The 17532-nt window shown below is 52.6% G+C and overlaps 1 protein-coding gene across 3 annotated transcripts in view; it reads left to right on the top strand.

The window, feature by feature from the left end:
• The window catches only part of PBX1 (PBX homeobox 1), a 132638-nt gene extending 120291 nt beyond the window's left edge, over window positions 1–12347 (top strand). For 2 of the 3 annotated variants that reach the window (XM_074596467.1, XM_074596469.1), the window contains 3 exons: window positions 3168–3280; window positions 4832–4921; window positions 11821–12347. In XM_074596467.1, coding sequence (XP_074452568.1) covers window positions 3168–3280; window positions 4832–4921; window positions 11821–11913 — 296 coding nt within the window. In that variant the 3' untranslated portion in view covers window positions 11914–12347. The remainder of the gene's footprint in view (window positions 1–3167; window positions 3281–4831; window positions 4922–11820) is intronic. The other variant, XM_074596468.1, reaches the window with a different exon arrangement.
• The last annotated feature ends 5185 nt before the right edge of the window (window positions 12348–17532 follow it).

The following is a 17532-nucleotide window of genomic DNA, read 5'->3' on the forward strand; positions in this document are numbered from 1 at the left end:
AGAAGCTCAACATTAAGGAATAGTGGTGATGATAGGTCTTGGATTTGATAAGATGTTTGGATGCTGAAGATGGACCACTCTTCCGCACTGCTACAACTCATGAAAAGTGTTGGGTTTTCTGTTTTTTTGTGGTTTTTTTTTTTTTTTTTCGACACACAATAGCATCAAGGGGCTTCATGCCAAGATAAGAGCCCTTTCCTCCTGGGTTCACAAGGTCAAAGATGGCTGTTACCTCTCAGGTCTTGAGAAGCCCCAGATCAAATTATGACCACTGAAAACCTTTGGTGTGTTCACAGTGAAGCCTTTCAGAGGACAGATTAGATTTATGATGGAGCCTCCTCTAAGTGGAAGGATTTGACTTGTATTCCCAGATCTTGTCTCCGTGGAGGATACCAGAGTCTTAACTTTCAGGGCTCTTCACATTCCTGTCCCCCCCTCTCCGACCCCAGTGCATCAGCCCCTCTTCGCCATTTCTCTGAGACTTTGGGCCACTGTAATTTTCATACATGGCTAGCACGTAGGCAGCGGAGTGCTGAGGCAGCAGAGCGGCAGCGGAAAGGGCTCTCTGCAATTACGGCTCTGATACAAATGCATCCATACATGCGGGGGCCATTGATATGCGCATATTTATCTTTGTATCCACATCAGCGGCAAGACATATTTACCGTTTAGATATGCACATATATTGTAAAAACACCCTGTGCCAATAGCAGCGTATATCTTGTAAGTGACATCTCCACCGCTCCTCATGATTTCTAAGACACCGGCGCTCTTCAGAACTGGAGTTTGTGGCTGTTTGTTTATTTTTATTTCCTCCCTCCCAGTCTGAGTTTTAGGGCCAGGTTTGTTAAGTTTCAATAAAATGCTGGTTAAGTTTATGATGTTTTTATTTGTTATTATTGTCCCGAGCTTCTTTTGCTAGGGGAAGGTGGGATGAAACATTGCTGTGCTGGGGGCAGAGCGATAGCGGTGCCCTGTCAGGTGCTCAGGGATTCCCGAGTCCTCTTCTCAGCTCTGCCACTGATTATTTTTTGGGATCTCAAAAGGTTTCTGCTCGCTTTAAAAGGACGGGAGAATGTTCTCTGATTCTTACGAGCCGTAGCTGCAAAGCCTGTTGGTTCTCAGCCACCGTGGGAGTGCGAAGCCGTGTTACTGCCCTGTGCTTTTCTGTCCATGGTCACAGCGATCACTCAGAAAAACCAGCAGGAAGCACCTTAGCGCGCATGGAAAGAGCCCACCTTCGCCCTTAAAGTGGAGCAGTGTCAGGGTGGGCTGTCCTCTGTCTGCCAGCTCGTTTCCTTAGGTTTTTTCACCTTTAAAATAGCAAGTAACCTGAGAGGTCGGGAAGTGACAGGAGCCCTTTGCCAGCTGAACAGAGGAGGTGATGGTTACAGCTGCCTCCTGACTAGCCCGGGTTATTTTATGCAGCGCTGTGGGATTGCTCTCTGGAACAGGTTGGGCAGGGATGACATGAGCACAGACAATGAGCTATTCCTGGCTCTGCTCTTTTCAGGCACCGGTGGGAGGGTCCTGATCCAAGACTCACTGTGCTCAAGATGAGTCCCTTGACTGTCTTGGGCGTTGTTCCTAGGAGTGATGTTTCTGCTTGCCTTCAGTTCTGAGAATTGCCAGCACCTGACAAAAGAGCCAGTTGCAGAGAGCTGCAGAGAGTTTGGTGAACGTGAAGTCTCCAGCGTAGACCTCCCATGTGCTCCTTGATCTTTCTTGGAGGTGGCTTCCTTCAGAGGATCCTTCTCGGTCCACCTCTAGGGCAGAGCTGGGGTCTGTCCAGAGTGTTTCTTCCCTCTCCAGCAAAAAGAGGGGGATTGCCAGGCGTTTCTCAGAGCGTACGCATGAGCCATAGTTGGGCAACTCCACCAGGACTGTGGTTGCCAGTCTTCCAAGTCGGAAGCGGCAGTGGAGACAATGAGAGTGGATTTGGGGTTGGACCTGAAAGTGTAGCTGACCTGGGCCCCTGAAGTTTCTCCTTTCCAAGGCTAACGTCATGTATATAACCAAACCTTGCACGTTGAGCTGTCTCACACTTAACGCGCTGATCTGCACGATAAGTTCTGAAATAATCCCATAAAACCTTTTTATTTATTTTTAACCCCCTTCCCTCCTCCCCCGCCTTCCAGTTACATGATGGGTTTGTTTCTCCCGTTCAGTAGTTGAGGAGGTGCTCAGATATCTTGAAGCTGGAAGCAGAAAGCCTTGTTTCTGCAAAGGCGGGGTTATTTTTTTTTCTCTTCATTTGTGGTTTTTATTTTTTCCTGATCCCACCCAGTTGTCTTCACCGTTATAATTTTTTTAGCGTAACGTTGGCGACTGGTGCATGCGGTGGGGAATTGGCTTACAGAGCTCATTCTCCTGGGGCAGCTGGCCCAGGAGGGCTGTGGCACCCTTGCGTTCTCTCATGGCCCATTACGATGAAAGACCTTTGCCGACACAATGCGTACTGGGAGTCCAGCCCAGGCGCCTTCACGTTTTTGCGAGCCTTCATTCCTGGTGCGCTGCAGTTCCCACCAGTGACGGGTTCCTGATGTCCTGAAGGCAAACCCCAGGCACTGCTCCCTTGCAGAGCTCCCCGTGACTCAGCAGGAGCTCTGGCCATGGAACTGGATGGTGTCTGGACGTGCTCACCCTGCAGGGAGCAGCCCGGTGCAGACATATCCACCTTGATCTGAGCTTCTTAGAAACAGCAGTGGTGTGGGCCAAGGCTTCCGCTTTCAATAGCGAGGCTTGTTTGGGTGATTCTGTTCTCCAGTGCAGTCTGCCGGGTGGACACCTCCGACAACCAAGATTTTCAAAGCTGCCTGAAGGATTTTGATGCCCTGAAATGAAGGGAAAGAGCTGTCTGAGTCCTCCAGGCTGGGTTTTGTTTTTCTCGGTCCAGAGCATGAAGAATCCTAGAATCCTTCCTCCAGCTGAGGAGCTGTTGAAGAATGTTCTTGGCATTGAGCTGTAACAACATGTGGCTTTGAATAACCTCAGGAGTGCATCCTTTTTTTTTTTTTTTTTGCTTGCTCTGTTCTTCATACTACTAACCTGACTGTGTGTTTTGTTTTTGTGGTTGCTTTGCATGTTGTTCCTTCCTCTTGGCTGAGAGTCATGGGGTGGATCTTTTTCCTTTCTGTGATTCAGGTGCCTCACTCTTTCCTTTCCAGGTTCTTCCAGTTCTTTTAACATGTCAAACTCTGGAGATTTGTTCATGAGCGTGCAGTCTCTCAATGGGGATTCTTACCAAGGGGCCCAGGTTGGAGCCAACGTGCAGTCACAGGTAGGGACCCATCCGATGTACTGCCAGTGAATGCATTAGTGTTGGAGGAGCCTTTGATTGTATTGGCACTTCTCCCTCCCGTCCGAAAAGAGCAAATCTCAACCAGCACAAACGAACCAACCAGCATTAAAAAAAAGCAAACCAAACCAAAAAAAAAAAAACAACCAACCAACCAACCAAAAAAAAAAAAAGCAACAGCAACAACCACCAAAACAAAAATAAATGAATCCAAAAGAAACTAAAACCAAACACCCAACCAAACCAACAACCATGGTCTTGAGGAGGCTTGCCCACACTTTGTGAATGCATTTGGCTCTGGCTTGATAGTCGTACTAGGAGGAGAAGAGGTTTAGGAGAACAGGCATGAACTCAAACGAAGCAGCTGAGGTTTAGGTTCTGCTTGCTTTATTCTTCCAAGGGAAGGGGCCAGATGTTTGGACTGGTGTCTCATTTTACAAGGCTTCCACTTACTTCTTTGATGCCGAACCAGGTGTCTACTGAAAGGCGAGAAATGCTCGAATAAACAGCTAGATTTTTAAATTTTTTTTCAATTGAAAGCCACCCCTCATCATCTCCCCACCTCCCCAAAGCACAGGCACTCACACTACCCACGTACACACCAGCAAGACAGAGCAAGGGAGCTTTGAGCAGCGTTACTCAAACTTCACCCTGTGCTTTGAGCAAAAGGAAAGAATTTAAAATAGCCAGCAACTCACTCAGATCTCCCACCTCCCAGCCGATGTCCAGATGTGCCATGAGTCCACTCTCTGGCGTCTAAGGCTCTGTAGTGTGTTGAGAAGTGACAGCCACTCTGACACTTCTGCATCGGGCACGGAGAGCTCTCTAAAGCCGAGGTCGCTCCCCTGGCAGCGCTGGACGCGGAGCAAGCGTGCCGTCCGGGGGCGACGAGATGTGCTCGTCGCTCGTACTGCTGCTGGGGCTGGGCTGGGGGAGTGGAGGGAGAGGAACAGGGCACCCAGAGGAGAGCTGCGGGTGCCTTTGCCATGGTAGGTATATTCCCTTTCTGGGCCCTCTGAAATGAAGGCACTCAGCCGACTCCGAGGATCTCCTTCCAGTGCCGTGAGCTTCCCAGTGCTTTGGGCTGAAGAGTGGAAGGGGATAGGGGTAGGAGTGTGGGTCCTCAAGCACGGTGGTGGAGCCGGCTGCAGTGATGTGCTCCAGGAGTTCCCACCCCATGCTTGCCACGCTGTTCTCCCTCTCCGCTATTTTTGCGGAAAGACTTGGGACCAAGGAGAGCATGATGGGGCTGCTGGGGCAGGCGGGGGGTGGTGAGGGAGGCAGGAGCGCTCCTCTGGCTCGGCTCTCACTGCAAGGCCAACCGTGGTTCTCTTTTTACTCCTCTTTAAATATATACCTTTATTTTTATTATTATTATTATTATTATTATTATTATTATTATTATTATTATTATTATTATTGCTGTTTGTTTGTTTGTTTGTTTTTATCTTGCCAAAGATGAACCGAAGCGGCTTTGCCCACTAACCTTTCATTCACTCTAATTTGTGTCTTTGTTGTCGTTGGTCTGTTTAGGTGGATACCCTTCGCCATGTTATCAGCCAGACAGGAGGATACAGTGACGGACTCGCAGCAAGTCAGATGTATAGTCCGCAGGGCATCAGTGTAAGGAAAAAAAAAAATAGGCTCGGGTTCTTGTTTTATTTTTTTTTTTCATTTTTGTTCTCTCACTACCAATTATTTCAAAGCCATAGGGCTCAGAATGCCACTTAGTAGGACTTGTCTTTGCTTTTACGGTCACCTAGTTTATTGCTTCTGTATCGGTCACGCCAACGGCAGAGCTTTGCCCACAAAAAAAGTGGCGACCGGGCAGGCTTTGTGCAGGCAGCTGGCGTCTAGGACTGTCAGAGCCGATCAGCGTTTGCCTGGCACCTGCGGCCACACGCACTCGGCTGAAAGGAGCTGCTAAACAGGTGACACCTCGCGTAACCACGGTGGGGAATGTCACCGCGAACGCCCTGGTCCAGAGGTGGCTCCATGCGGAGGCCAATGGCGACCGTCTAAAAATAGCCCATCCCTGGCCGGCATCCGAAAGCGCGGTGGCAATGGGGTTGGCGGCAATAACGGTTGCAAATATAAGGAGAAAAAAAAACAAACAAAGCCAACCAACATCAACCCAAGAAAACCTCGCCCAACCGGGCTGGGGGAGGATGCGAGGGGGAGGGCGGTCTCCGGAGCATCTTCTCCTTGTTCTTGGGTGCGCTGGCGGGTTCTGACTAGCATGAAAATTCGTAGCGACAAGCTGTGTCGCACAGGGGGAAATCGATCAGACACACACAAGGAGAACCCAGTGTAGATTCGGGACAGCAATCCAACTTCATTTCTCAGATCAATCGTCCGCCATCTCAGCGGCGGTGACAGCAAGCTGGGAGAAGGGGGCAGCCTGGAAAAGGAGGCTGTGAGCGAGCACCAAGTGGGTGGTGGCGGTGGTGTCCGGGGTGGCGTGGAGGAGGGGGCGGCTGGCGCTGGACGTGGCTGGCTACCAAGGTCCCTGCTGAGGAGGCCGAAGGTTGAGGTGGGGTGGTCTCGAGCTGGGCAGGAAGGTGATGGTCATGCAGGTGGGATGGTGGTCCCACGGCCCATCACCCCGTCGAGGTGCACAGGCCAGTCCCATTCACCCTCCCAGCCAAAGCTTGTGCCATTTGTCACCTTGTGCGTGACCGTATTGTGGCCGTCGGCGTGTGAGCGGCCACCGCCGGCGCGGGGAGAGGGGTGCAGCAGGACAGGGGTCTGCGGTCCCCTCTCCTGCAGGCGCCAGGGCTTAGCGGGCAGCTTGACGTCAGGAGGCAGGGAGGATTTGTGAAGTAATGTAATTGAACATGTGCAGATAATTATGTCTCATTACATAAGCCCGTTGCAAAAACGGCGCTTGGAAATGCCACATGAAAGAGCCTATCGTTCCGCATTAATTTCTCCGTGCACTGAATTTATTCCCTTTCTGGCTTTTTAATACTTGGAGAGTAAATGAATCGCAGGCTGATCATGATAAGAGATGATACTTTTGTATAAATTAAAATACCCCCAAGGAAAGCGGCTGAGCTGATTACGGTTGCAGTTGGCTTGGAAAATAGTAGTGGGCTGGGTTAAGCCAAAATTTGGGGGGGAGGGAGCGATGGGGGAGAGGAGAAGAAAGAGGTGGTGGAAATTCAAAAGCCGAATAGGACGAGGAGGGCTGGGCTGGTATTTCTGGCTGTGGTACTGGGAGAACCACTATGCCCACGAGCAGCACTGGGAAGTGGTGAGCTGAGAGCTGCAGGGACTCAGCGGTGTCCCCTGTGCTTGCCAAAGAGGGACCACCTGGGGTGGGGGCAGCTGATGGTTCCTCAGGCTCATTTTCAGGCAGGACAGGAGCACAAATTGGCCCGAATTGGATGTTGTTCTGAGAGGGGCAAGGTGGCGAGCGTGGAAAAGGACCGCCTGGGTTTGGGGTGATGCCTTGTTTCCCCATAAAGGTGTGGTAGGCGTGGGGAGCGAGAGAGGGAGTCCAGAGCTGAGCAGCTAGTTCAGGAAGCATCTTCTGGGTTGTCTCTCTGTCCCCAAATGTTTTGCTACCCCCATATCCCAGGCAGCTTGCTCCTCCCCGTAGCTTTTATTGTAGCTTAATATCTTCCCATCCAGCTAGGTCCCTTGATGAAGCCCAGTTTGTCCACCCCTGAAGTGTGGCTGCCCTCTGGGAAGCATTGCATCCTGGGCAAGATCCCGAGGAGCTGCTCAGTGCAGGCAGGGTGGCTGTCTCGTAGCAGGCAGGGCTTCCCTGCCTCTCCCCTGAACCCTTTAACGCCGAGGAGGGGCAGCAGCATGTGGAGGAAAGCTGCTAGTGACACAGAAAGCTGCCGTCCCCACGTCACCCGAGGATCCCCGTGAGCTGCTGGAAGGAGATGAGCCGAAACCTAGTCAAGAGCCCTGTCACAAAGATGTCTGCGCGGGGCTGAGGTTAAGTCATCCCCGGAGCCCGTCAGGGCTGGGAAGTCAGCGGCAGGTTGCCCAGCTCCACCGCTGCAAACCTTGGCAGGGGAGACAACGCTCGGGGTTTGCCTTCCCTGATGGAGGATGAATTTTCAAATGCGTGTAAGTCATGACAGCTGAGGACAGGAATCTCTACCCAAAGCCCAGTTCCCTCCGCGGCTCTGCTGCTCGACGGCTGACAGACCGCTCCGCAGGGCAAAAAGGGCTGGAGTCGGTTCTGCATCGTTAGCAGGATAACGGGCGATATCCCAGCCATCGCGATCTCCGTGACCCGCAGTGATGGCTGAGGCAGAGCGAGAAGAGCTGCCTTGTCTTCTGCAGGTGGGGATGGCGGTCCCGGCAAGGGACAGGGATGCTTTTGGTGATGAAGGGCTGGTAGAGGCAGGAGCCATCTTGAGGATACCCTGCCTTGGGTAGCACTGAGAGGAACAAGGTTCCCCCCCCAGCCCCGACCTGAAAGGAGGGGATGTTTGGGGCCTGATCCAGCCTTTTTTTGCAAGCTTTGAGATTGCAGGGTTTGCACCATTAAGTGAGAGGTATCTGGTCCCTCTGGATAGTGCGTGTTTGTGGGGGTCCATGTCTCTACCCAGCTGGGGGTCCCCAAGGCTGGGAATTCAAAGCATTTAGATATCCAGGTTCTGGTGGGTTACGGTAGAAGCTGGATCTTTATTGTCGTAATCCTCTGGAGGGTCCCGACCCAAGCCATCACCCTTCGTGCCACTGCCCTGTGACCCTAAATCCACCAAGTGGCTTAGGTCCCCTGTCTGCAAATTAATGAGTGAGCTATAGTCATCTTAAAGAAAAACTCCTTCAGAAATCTATTTTGGGACTATATTTAATTTAATTTATAGATCATTTAAAAGTCTAAAACGAGGGGCTCTTTTTAAAGTTCATCAGAGTGCAAGGTTTTTGATTTAAAAGTGTCGTTGTGCAGACCTGTGCGTATTGACAGAGCGGTGTCGGTCGCCGTGATGGCCATGGTCAGTGGCAGGTTGTGCTGTTGAGTTTTGTATCCAATCCTGTCAGCAAGGACCACCGGGCACTGGTACCTGTAGGAGGTGAGACCTCCTCGCTCGTGCCAAGACCCTTTTCTCTAAGAATTTGGGTCTTGAAAAGAAAGTTCTTGCTCTCCTCCTCAGCAAGCTACGGTTCGCCGTCATGATCACAAGCTGGGATACGGAAGCTGGTCTGACGGGGCTTCAGTGCCCGAGCTGCATCCGTCAGAGATGCCTTGGTGTGTCCTGAGACTGCCACCATGACCCTTGGAAAGTAATGGCCAGACAAGGCTGGATTCTCTGGTGTGTAGTAAGAGCTTAAGTGCATATCATAAGGAGACCCCGATAGGGAATTCAGAGGTTTGAAACCTCTTTGAGGCTACTCCTCATCTGTCAGACTTGCTAGCATCTGGTGTGTTTGGAGGCTGACCCGACACCCTGCCCCGTCGATGGTGGGACAGGGATTTGGCCACAGAAGGTTGAGATGGCCTCCGTGCAAAACAGAAGGCTCCTTTAAAGATTGTCAGAAAGTCATCTCCCAGCCCCACATAGGAGGACCAGGCAGAGAGCCAACCAGAAATGCTGAGACCTGTGGAAACGGGCACCGAAACCGGTTGCTTCAGCAATCCATCACCAGGGCTCCACCACTTGGACAGCCACCAAGGCCTTGCCTGTGCTCTGGCACCAAAAGGTGACGTATGAAGAGATGTCCTGGAGATGTCCGAGATGTCCTCTGTCTTTGGCTTCTGCCCTTCCTGAAGAAGTCACAGCTGTGTGCAGCGGCTCCTCAGAGGGTCTGCGAGGAGCAGCAGCCTCCTCAAAAGACTCCTTTGTCTTTGAGGGAGATCCCAAGGGATTTGCTACAGTCAGATCCCAAGGGATCTCCTTGCTTCAGAAGGAGGCAGGGCCGGCTGGATGGAATCGGATGCACCCTGCACGTGGCTTGGTCTGTGCAGCAACGGGGTGAACTCCAGGAAAGGAGGGATGGGCATGGATGGTGCCTATGTACCCTCTGCCTGGGGAAGGATCCGGCCTCCTCGTGGAGGGCTTGTCCATACCAAAGGACGACATCAGGATACTAAAGTCATGGTCAACCTCGGGGCCTCCTTTCCATCGCTTGACCCATAACTTGGGGCCTTGCCAGGCTGGGGCAGCAGGATGTGGGGTCTGTGGAGCGTGCCCTAGTCCAGGTCAGCTTCTCCCCAACATCCTCTTGTTTTCCCACTGGATGCCACTGAGGTCATCATCGGCAGCCCAAACTCCTGCAACACGTGGAGGCTGATCCCCAGTCCTGGGTACCACGGGGCTCCCCAGCATTTTGGGGGGGGGACAGAGTGCTAAACATTGGGACACCGCGGTTGCTGCCTGCGAGATGCTCTCCCTCTCGCTCCTTCCAGTCATGGCTGGCACGCAAGAGCCTCGCTAAAAATAGTTGAGCACAATAGGGACGGAGCCCTGCTCCACGCGGCCCCCTCCGCTCTCCCCCCCTCCTGCTCGCCGTAATGACCCTGCAAACACTAAATGGCATCTGAGTGCATTAAGCAGCAAACTCTCTGGTGACATAGCAATTACGGCTCTGAAATAGATTTGGTGCATCACGGAAGATAAGGGTTTTGAAAGTTTCTGTTGTGATTATAGCTTGTAACTCCAACAAATAACAGGCTTGGTAATAAGAGGCTGCCAGTACAGCTATTGTGGTTCTCTCTCACTGATGGCACGTAAATTGCTATTAATGTCCTAAGTGTACTTGAATATGCCAGTCTCGGGGCGGTGGAGTTGGCTCCGTGTCTCTCTTTACGCGGCCTGTCATTGTCGGGCTGATAATCTACAGTAATTGCTGCCTCTTGCAGCGGTCCAAGACGTAAGGCTGGATATTGCATCCCAAGGAGCGCAGGGACGGTGGGTCGGGGCCCAGCTATGGATGGAAGTTGGTGGGGGCGGTGGGCATGGTGAGGTGGTCTCTGCAGGCGGGGGGCACACGGCGCTGTTGGTGTTCGTGCATGGTCTGGTTTCGTGCTTGCACCCAAGGTGAAGCGGAGTGGGGTTTGGTAGCCTGCTGGCAAGCTCAGGTTGCGATTCCTGTCTTCCCTTTGCAAGGAGGCATGTTTGGACGCTCCCATGCATGCATGGAAGAACACACAGGCCTGTTGTGTGCCTGTGTGCGCCTCTGTCATTCCCACTTTGTCCCGCTGCGAGGTGGTTTCCATCCCTCAAAACATGGGTCCCCACGGCGCGCTCGTGGTCAGCTCTTCGCTCCCATCTCGGCTGCCTCTCAGGCAGGCAAGAAGCTGGTCGGCAGCATGGACAATCCACTGTCAAGTCCTGGGTGGCTGCTCGCTGCAATAGGGCTTTTCCTACCCTGATCCCACTTTGGGGGTCCACGGGGTCGCGGCAAGTCGGGGCCGGTGATGGATGCTCTGCACTGGAGGCAGCGGGACAGGCAGCCGGAGAGGAGAAGCAGCCTGGGCATGTCTAAAGCGGGATGGCGGCTGCTACCGACACGAGCTCGGGCAGAAGTTGGGAAGGATTAATTAGCTGAGCACTGAATCAATGTCAGAGCGAGGAGAGGAGGTTGGGTGCAACATCTGCTCCTCTCCAAAGGGGATGGCAGCCACAGAGGAGCAGCTTCTGTGCGCTGCTGGCTCTTGCCTGCAGCAGCCAGGGCCCTTCAGTAGCTCTGCCCTCGACAGGCTGGAGAATTTGGCTCTGCCAAATTCTTTAGGAGAAGAAACAAGTTGTCCAACGCTTGGGTGGCATATGGTGGTGGCACCTCCCTTGCGCTGTGGCTTGGGATCCCTTGAGGAGGGGTGATGGGCAGTGCGGAGGACCAGCCCCGGGGTGTCAGAAATTTGTTTGTGGTTTTACTGCGAAGCAAGGAGGGGAAGGCCCTGGCGTTGGGAACGGAGAGGTGGCCCGAACCCCCAAATGCGACCTTCACGGTCAAACGTGGAAGAGGTGTTTGGGCGAGGCGTCTTCCCCACGATAAGGCTTGGTGCTGATGGCTTCCCCCCGCATAGGGACGGCGCAGCAGGAGGGGTGCCCGCAAAGGCAGCGAGGGGGGACATGGAACTGTGCCAGGGGACATGGCAAGGCTCAGCGGTCCCTTGGGACCCATTGCTTGTTCTGCGTGTTCGTGGCACCTGGGTCCAGGTGGCGTCCCAGGATGGGGTTTTTTGGAGTGAGATGTTTGCTGGTTTCCTCCTTCCATATAGAGAAGGGTCCTATTTGGGGGTAAAAAAGGTGCCAACAACCAGAGCTCAGGGTTTCTGCAGCAATACGTTTTTTAAGGGACAGAATTTACATGAGCACTTGCAATTTATCAAAACCCCTGCTTTCGACAGAATTGTTCCTGGCCCTCATCCCACTGATGGAGCCCCATGGCCGGTGGTCAGATGGGTGAGCCGGAGGGGACAACTTTGCCTCCTACATCAGCCCCTGCCGAGGGAGAAGCCAGGGGGGAAGGGTTCCGAGGCGGATGGGTGACTTGGGTAGGGTCGGGTGTGCCATTGGGTGACTGACATCTCCGTGTCTCCCTTCCCACAGGCTAATGGAGGTTGGCAAGACGCTACTACCCCGTCGTCGGTGACCTCCCCCACAGAAGGCCCTGGCAGCGTTCACTCTGATACCTCCAACTGATCTCCCAGCAAATTGCATCCCTGGCTGAGCCGGCCCCGGCGGGGGCGGGAGGGGAGGGGGCCTCTCCTAACACCGCAGCAGTCAGACTGGAGGTGAACCCAATCAGCACACACAAGAAGACTCCTCTTCTCTTCTCTTCGTCGGGATGCTTTTTTCAGCCAATCTGGACACTTCTTTATACTCTCTTCCCTTTTCTTTTCTGGGTAGAAGCCGCTCTCCCCCTCCCTGCCACCGCCACAACACCACTCCCTTCCCCTCACCCCTTCCCACCGAAGGATGTGTCAACAGGTAGAAGGATTTTATGGAGGAAAAGCAAAAATCAACTGCCGCCACACAAAACGACCCCACAGCAGCATACGGCCTCGTGCTGGGTGTCTTTCTGAGGAGCCGCAAACGTACCTCAGTCGCTTCTCGCTCCTTTACTAGCAGGCAGCCCCCCCCTCACACACCTCCCCCCGTGTCTCTCACGCTACCTCTCCCTAGGGAAACGCCACCGCAGCCCTGCTGCCGCCTCGTCTCCGCCGGCCCGGGCCACAGCCAGCACGTCGCCTCCCAGCCCTGCCTCTGTGAGCTGTGCCCTGGGTGCTGCTGGTGATGGGGTGGGTGGACGCAAGCCCCCCGTGCACGTAGGAGAAGGAGCCAACACGCTCCCCTTCACTTCCGAAAGGTACTGGCCCATTCCCGGCCCTCGGGGAAACCGCCGGCGCTTCCCGGTCCCTGCCTTGCTCAGCCGCGCATCCTGCTGGATGCTGTGAGCTGGGTGAGCCATGAAACCCCACCGTCCTCCCTGCCTGCCCTTGGAGGGGAGGAGAGGAGGGAAGGAGACGAGGCAGAGGCGGGCGAGAAATGGCCATCGCCGGTAAGGAAGGCGCTGAGCACCTCCATGGTGTTGTACGGGATCAGGCATTGATAATGGATGGGACCCCAGCAGTTTTCTCCCAGCACCTCGGGAGGTCAGCGTTGGAGTTTTTTCTGGCGAGGAGATTGTCCTGGGGTGTTGGCTCACATTTTCGGGAGCGTGCTGCGCTGTGGAAGAGGAGGAGATGGGGTTCCCCAGGGCAGACAGGACCCGCAGCGGTAGGTGGCACCTGCCGCATTCCCAAAGCCCTGCCGGGCAGGCAGTGAGGGACGGGTGGTGGGATCGCGGAGGCTGGATGTGGTGGGGTGAGCGCGTCGGGTGCTTCTGGTCACGGTTAACGTGACAGTTTTGCTTGAGGGTGAAGCTCTGTAGGACGGGTGGGTGCCCTGCTTGGGGATGTCTTTCTGATGAAGCTGCTGGTTTTGTCCTGGGAGTTCCTCTGGGCAGTGGCATCCCAAGCCGTGGGAGCACTGGTGGGGTTTTCCACCCAGCTTTTCAGGTCCACTTTTCGGACAAGCGGTGTTGGGTGGTACGCAAGGCATCATCTTGCATCACCTTCACACAGCCGGCACTGGGAGGACGGCTTTCATTGAAAAGCAGGGTGCGGAGACGTCACTTTGCCCCAGGCAACGGGGCTGAGCTGTGTGCCGGGGAAGGTACTTTTCGGCCGCTGGTTCTTCCAGCGGGCACGAGGAGGCTGAGCCGGCCTGCGGCAAGACCCCGGGTGTCGTGGGGACCAGCGTGGGTGCAGCATGTCTGGCACCTCGTGATGGACCCTAATGCCTCTCTCGGCCACATCTTGCACGTCCGTGCCCACCCTGCCCATGCCGATGCTGGCCATCTCGAGATGGGAACTGCCAGCCCAGAGCAGCATGAAGCAGGAACCGTTTAAAATTTGAGCTCTGCCCGAAAAATTCCCACCCTTTTGCTGGAAAAAGGAGGTGCCCGTGGCTCTGACATGCTGTCACCTTGCAGCACGGGGCCAGCAGTATGACTCGCCTGAAGTGGAGGTGAAGCCTGGCTTTCCAAGGGGAATAAGCCCGGAAGGCTCTAAAACACCCGCTCTGAAGTTTGTGACCTTCCCCCAAATACCAAAAGTCTGGATTCAGTGGATTTTCTGTTTCGGAGCTGGTGGATTCAGAGTAGGACGTGAAAGGCGGACAAGAAACGGCACAAGCTCATCTTTGCATAGTTCTTAATCTCCAGCGGTGGGACACATTCGGCTCCTCCTTTCGCATCCGGGTACGGGGACCGTGCTGCAGAGCGTGATGTGACACCCAAGGTCTAGGGCTGGGAATTAACATATTTCCAGCTGGGAATACGTTGAGAGCAAGGAGAAGGTTGGTTCCCTGTGAGGACGGTTAGGAGATGCTGCCCATCTTCCCAAGCCGTGCACCATCCCGCTCTCCTCCTCCCCCTTCCGTGGCCTCCCCCAGTACAGCCTTTTAACCATTTCCAGCTGATTTTACATGAAACGGTTCCAGCAGAGCGTTTCATGGATGCAGGACTGGGTCAGAGCCGTTCTCCGGAGCAGCAGTAGTGTGCTGTGCCTGTGGGAATGCAGCCGTACCTCTTGGAAACCAACCCGGAATGAGCCGAAACCACCAGCTCACCGGAGACGGCCAGTGCCGGGGGTGCCTTCCCCTGCCCTGCACCCCCTGCCTGCGGCACCCCACCTCCTCCACGGTACTTTCCAAATCACCTCCTGGGTTTCCCCGGTTGGTCCCTCCGGTTCGCGTTGGCGTAGCTACTGGCTTGCCTTTTTCTTTGCTTTTTTTTTATTTTTGGGTTTTGTTTCTCCTCCCCTTCCCCCCCACCCCAGCCCCGAGTGTTGTGGATTTTTTTCTTCTTCTTTTTCTTTTTTTTTTTTTTTCTGCCCAGAAAAACCTGACTTCGATACCAAAAAAAAAACAAAACAAAACAAAAAAAAACAAAAAAAACAAACAAAAAAAACCTGCAGAAACTCAAAAAAAATAAAAACAAAAAAAACCACACAAAAAAAACTCGACGATTCTTTCAGCTTTATTAACATTTTCCATTGTTTCTTGCGATTTGTGTCTCGTTCTTTGTAGTATTGATGATAACGAACATTTGATAATGAATGTTCTTGTATATTCAGATAAAGGAGAAAAAAAAAAAAAACCAAAAACGCAGTCGGAATTTAATAGTGTTTATAATAAAAGAATAAAAAATGACCCTCTTAGCACGCAAAATTGAACAGGGGGAAGGTCCCATCCCTGTTCTTTCTGTGGCAACAAGCGCTTCATTCCTGTATAGTTTATAACATCGAACTACCTACATTCATCTTCTTTTTTTTTTTTTTATTTGTTTGTTTTTCCCATGGTTGGTTTGTTTGGTTCCTCCCCCCTTCCCCCGCCCCCCCCCCCATTTTCTCGCATTTGTGAATTAGTTCAAGAATGCTAGAAAAGTGTAGAGTTGTGCACACTCATTTCTTCTTACACAATGTTTAAAAAAAGTGACGGTAATTCATTTTGTAAAACTTTAAAAAGGATAAAAAAAAACAAACAGTTGGAATAGCGAGCATTAATAGGTACAGTCTAACACTTTTATGTTTCTTAACGTTGAGACCCAGAAATTGCCTTTTATTTTTTATTTTTATTTTTTTTTTGGCATTATTTAGGAGGGGTGAGGGGGCTTTGATGATGATGCTGAGTTTATTTGGACCTTGCCAAGACGACGGCCCTGCCGCTTCCCCCCGTGCTTTTGAGCTGGGACCCAAGTGATGTGAAAAGTGATGGTGGTGTTTTGGGGGGGGGGGGGGGAGGGGATGAGGGTGTTTTACTCTCCGGGAGGCGCGGGGGTCTGCACACACTTTGACACCCAACCCCAGAAGATCCTTGAGGTGGCTGCTCTGGGGTTAACCGGGGGATTACGTCCCCAGAGAGAGATGTGATCCCGAGAGGTTTTGGGGAGGAGATGCTGAGGAGGGAGTCAGGCGCTGATCCCCGATGCGATGCTGAGCTGCCTGGAAATGATGAAAGGGCGCATCAATCCTCCCCAAAAACGTGTAGATGGTGGGCTTCGACACCCTTATGCTCTGCCCCAAATCCTGGCGGCACCCTTGGCCCAAAAACGAGGGGTTCGGAGCAAGGCACCAACTTCATTCCCACCGTGGACCTTGTTGAGGATGGGTGTCTCACAGCCTGGCCCCGAGCCCCGGTTGCACGGGGAAGGATGAGGGACAAGGGATGGGGATGTGGCAGCCCCCCACCACCCCAGCCATGCTGGGACGTGGCCAAAATGCCCCTGAATTTCAGCCCGGAATCTCGGTGGCTGCGGAGTTGGGGGGGGGGGGCGTTGAAGGGAAAGACGCCGGTTGGTGTGGCTGTAGTTTTCTCTTAAAGCAGTTCCCTGGCTCGCCTCCCTCCTCCCGAAAAAACCTGAGCTTTTCACATCACTGAACGGTTTAGGGTTTGGGATGTTATTTTCGATCCCAAGGGTTCCTGGAGTCCTTTTTTTTTCGTACACCTGTATTATTATTATTATTATTATTATTATTATTATTAAGACGATGTAAATCAAATGTTGCCTGGGGGGTTGGTTTTGTCGGTTTGCTTTTTTTTTGTTCTTGCAAAGCCCTTTCTGTCCCCTGTAAAGATGATCCAGTTGCTCTGAGTTGCTTTTTCTTTTCTATTTCCCCCCCCAACTTTTTTTTTTTTCCTCCCCCTCTTCCTAACGGATTCCAAATATTAAAAAAAAAAAAAGAAAAACCCTAAAAAAAAAAAAAAAAGACTCTCTGTTCCGACCTGGTTTTGAAACTTTAAGCTTTTCTGCTTCTGTAAAGAAAAAAAACGAAAAAAAAAAAGGCCTCTGTCTTTCTGATCCCAATTGAGACTTTTATGTTCTATGACGATACTAACAAGGTGTAGGTTTTACAGTTTCCTGATTTGTACTGGTAATGCATATTCCAAATAAATAGTTTCTTTTGTTGCAAAAAAAAAAAAACCAAAAAAAAAAAAAAACTTGAAACCAAACCTGGTGTATTTTTTTTGGGAGGAAAAAAATAGAGGAAAGCGAGATGCCCTGGGGGCTTCCCCCCTGGGGGCTGCAGGAGGGGCTTGGAGTAAAAGGGGGGCCGGGGGCGGGGGGGGGCGGTGCGCGGTGAGCAAAGGCTCATCTGAGCCTTATGCTGGCTCTTGCTCCTGGTGGTGTGGGCCTGGAGCCAGAGGGACGGGATTCGGGGACGATGCTGGACGCGCAGCATCCCTGCTGCTCCCGGCGCCTCCCCCCACCCCTGTGCCTCAGTTTCCCTGGGCAGGGGGAGGCGAGTGCGTCTGGACACGCGGCTTCATCCATGAAAAAAAAAAAACCCAACATTTTTAATCTTTCATTTTCATTGCTCGTTCGCTTCTTTTTTGGGGAGTTTTTAATGCACTTCTTCCCAAAAAAAAGCTAGAATGGGGGCTTTCCTTATCACACCCTGGGGCTGGGCTGGGGAGCAGGGGGAGGGTTGGTGGTTTCTTATGTTTTCCTGTGGCTTTTAGTTTAAAAAAAAAAAAAAGTTTTGAAAACGTGTCTGAACAAAAAGTAATTTTAAGAAAAAATTGCAATTTAAAAAGAAAGAGTCTGTACGTGGGACGAAAACGTCCCCAGAGATGGAAGTTAAAAAAAAATAAGGAGGTGGGGGGAGCTGGAGAGAGTGGCTGTGATTTCCCTGGCTCCCAAGATGGAGAAAGGCAGGCAGGATCCCTGCCACAACCCCCCCCCCGAAACCCTGCGGGGACCAAAGCGGAGGGACA

Source organism: Larus michahellis, chromosome 8, assembly GCF_964199755.1.
Source record: "Larus michahellis chromosome 8, bLarMic1.1, whole genome shotgun sequence".
NCBI lineage: Eukaryota > Metazoa > Chordata > Aves > Charadriiformes > Laridae > Larus > Larus michahellis.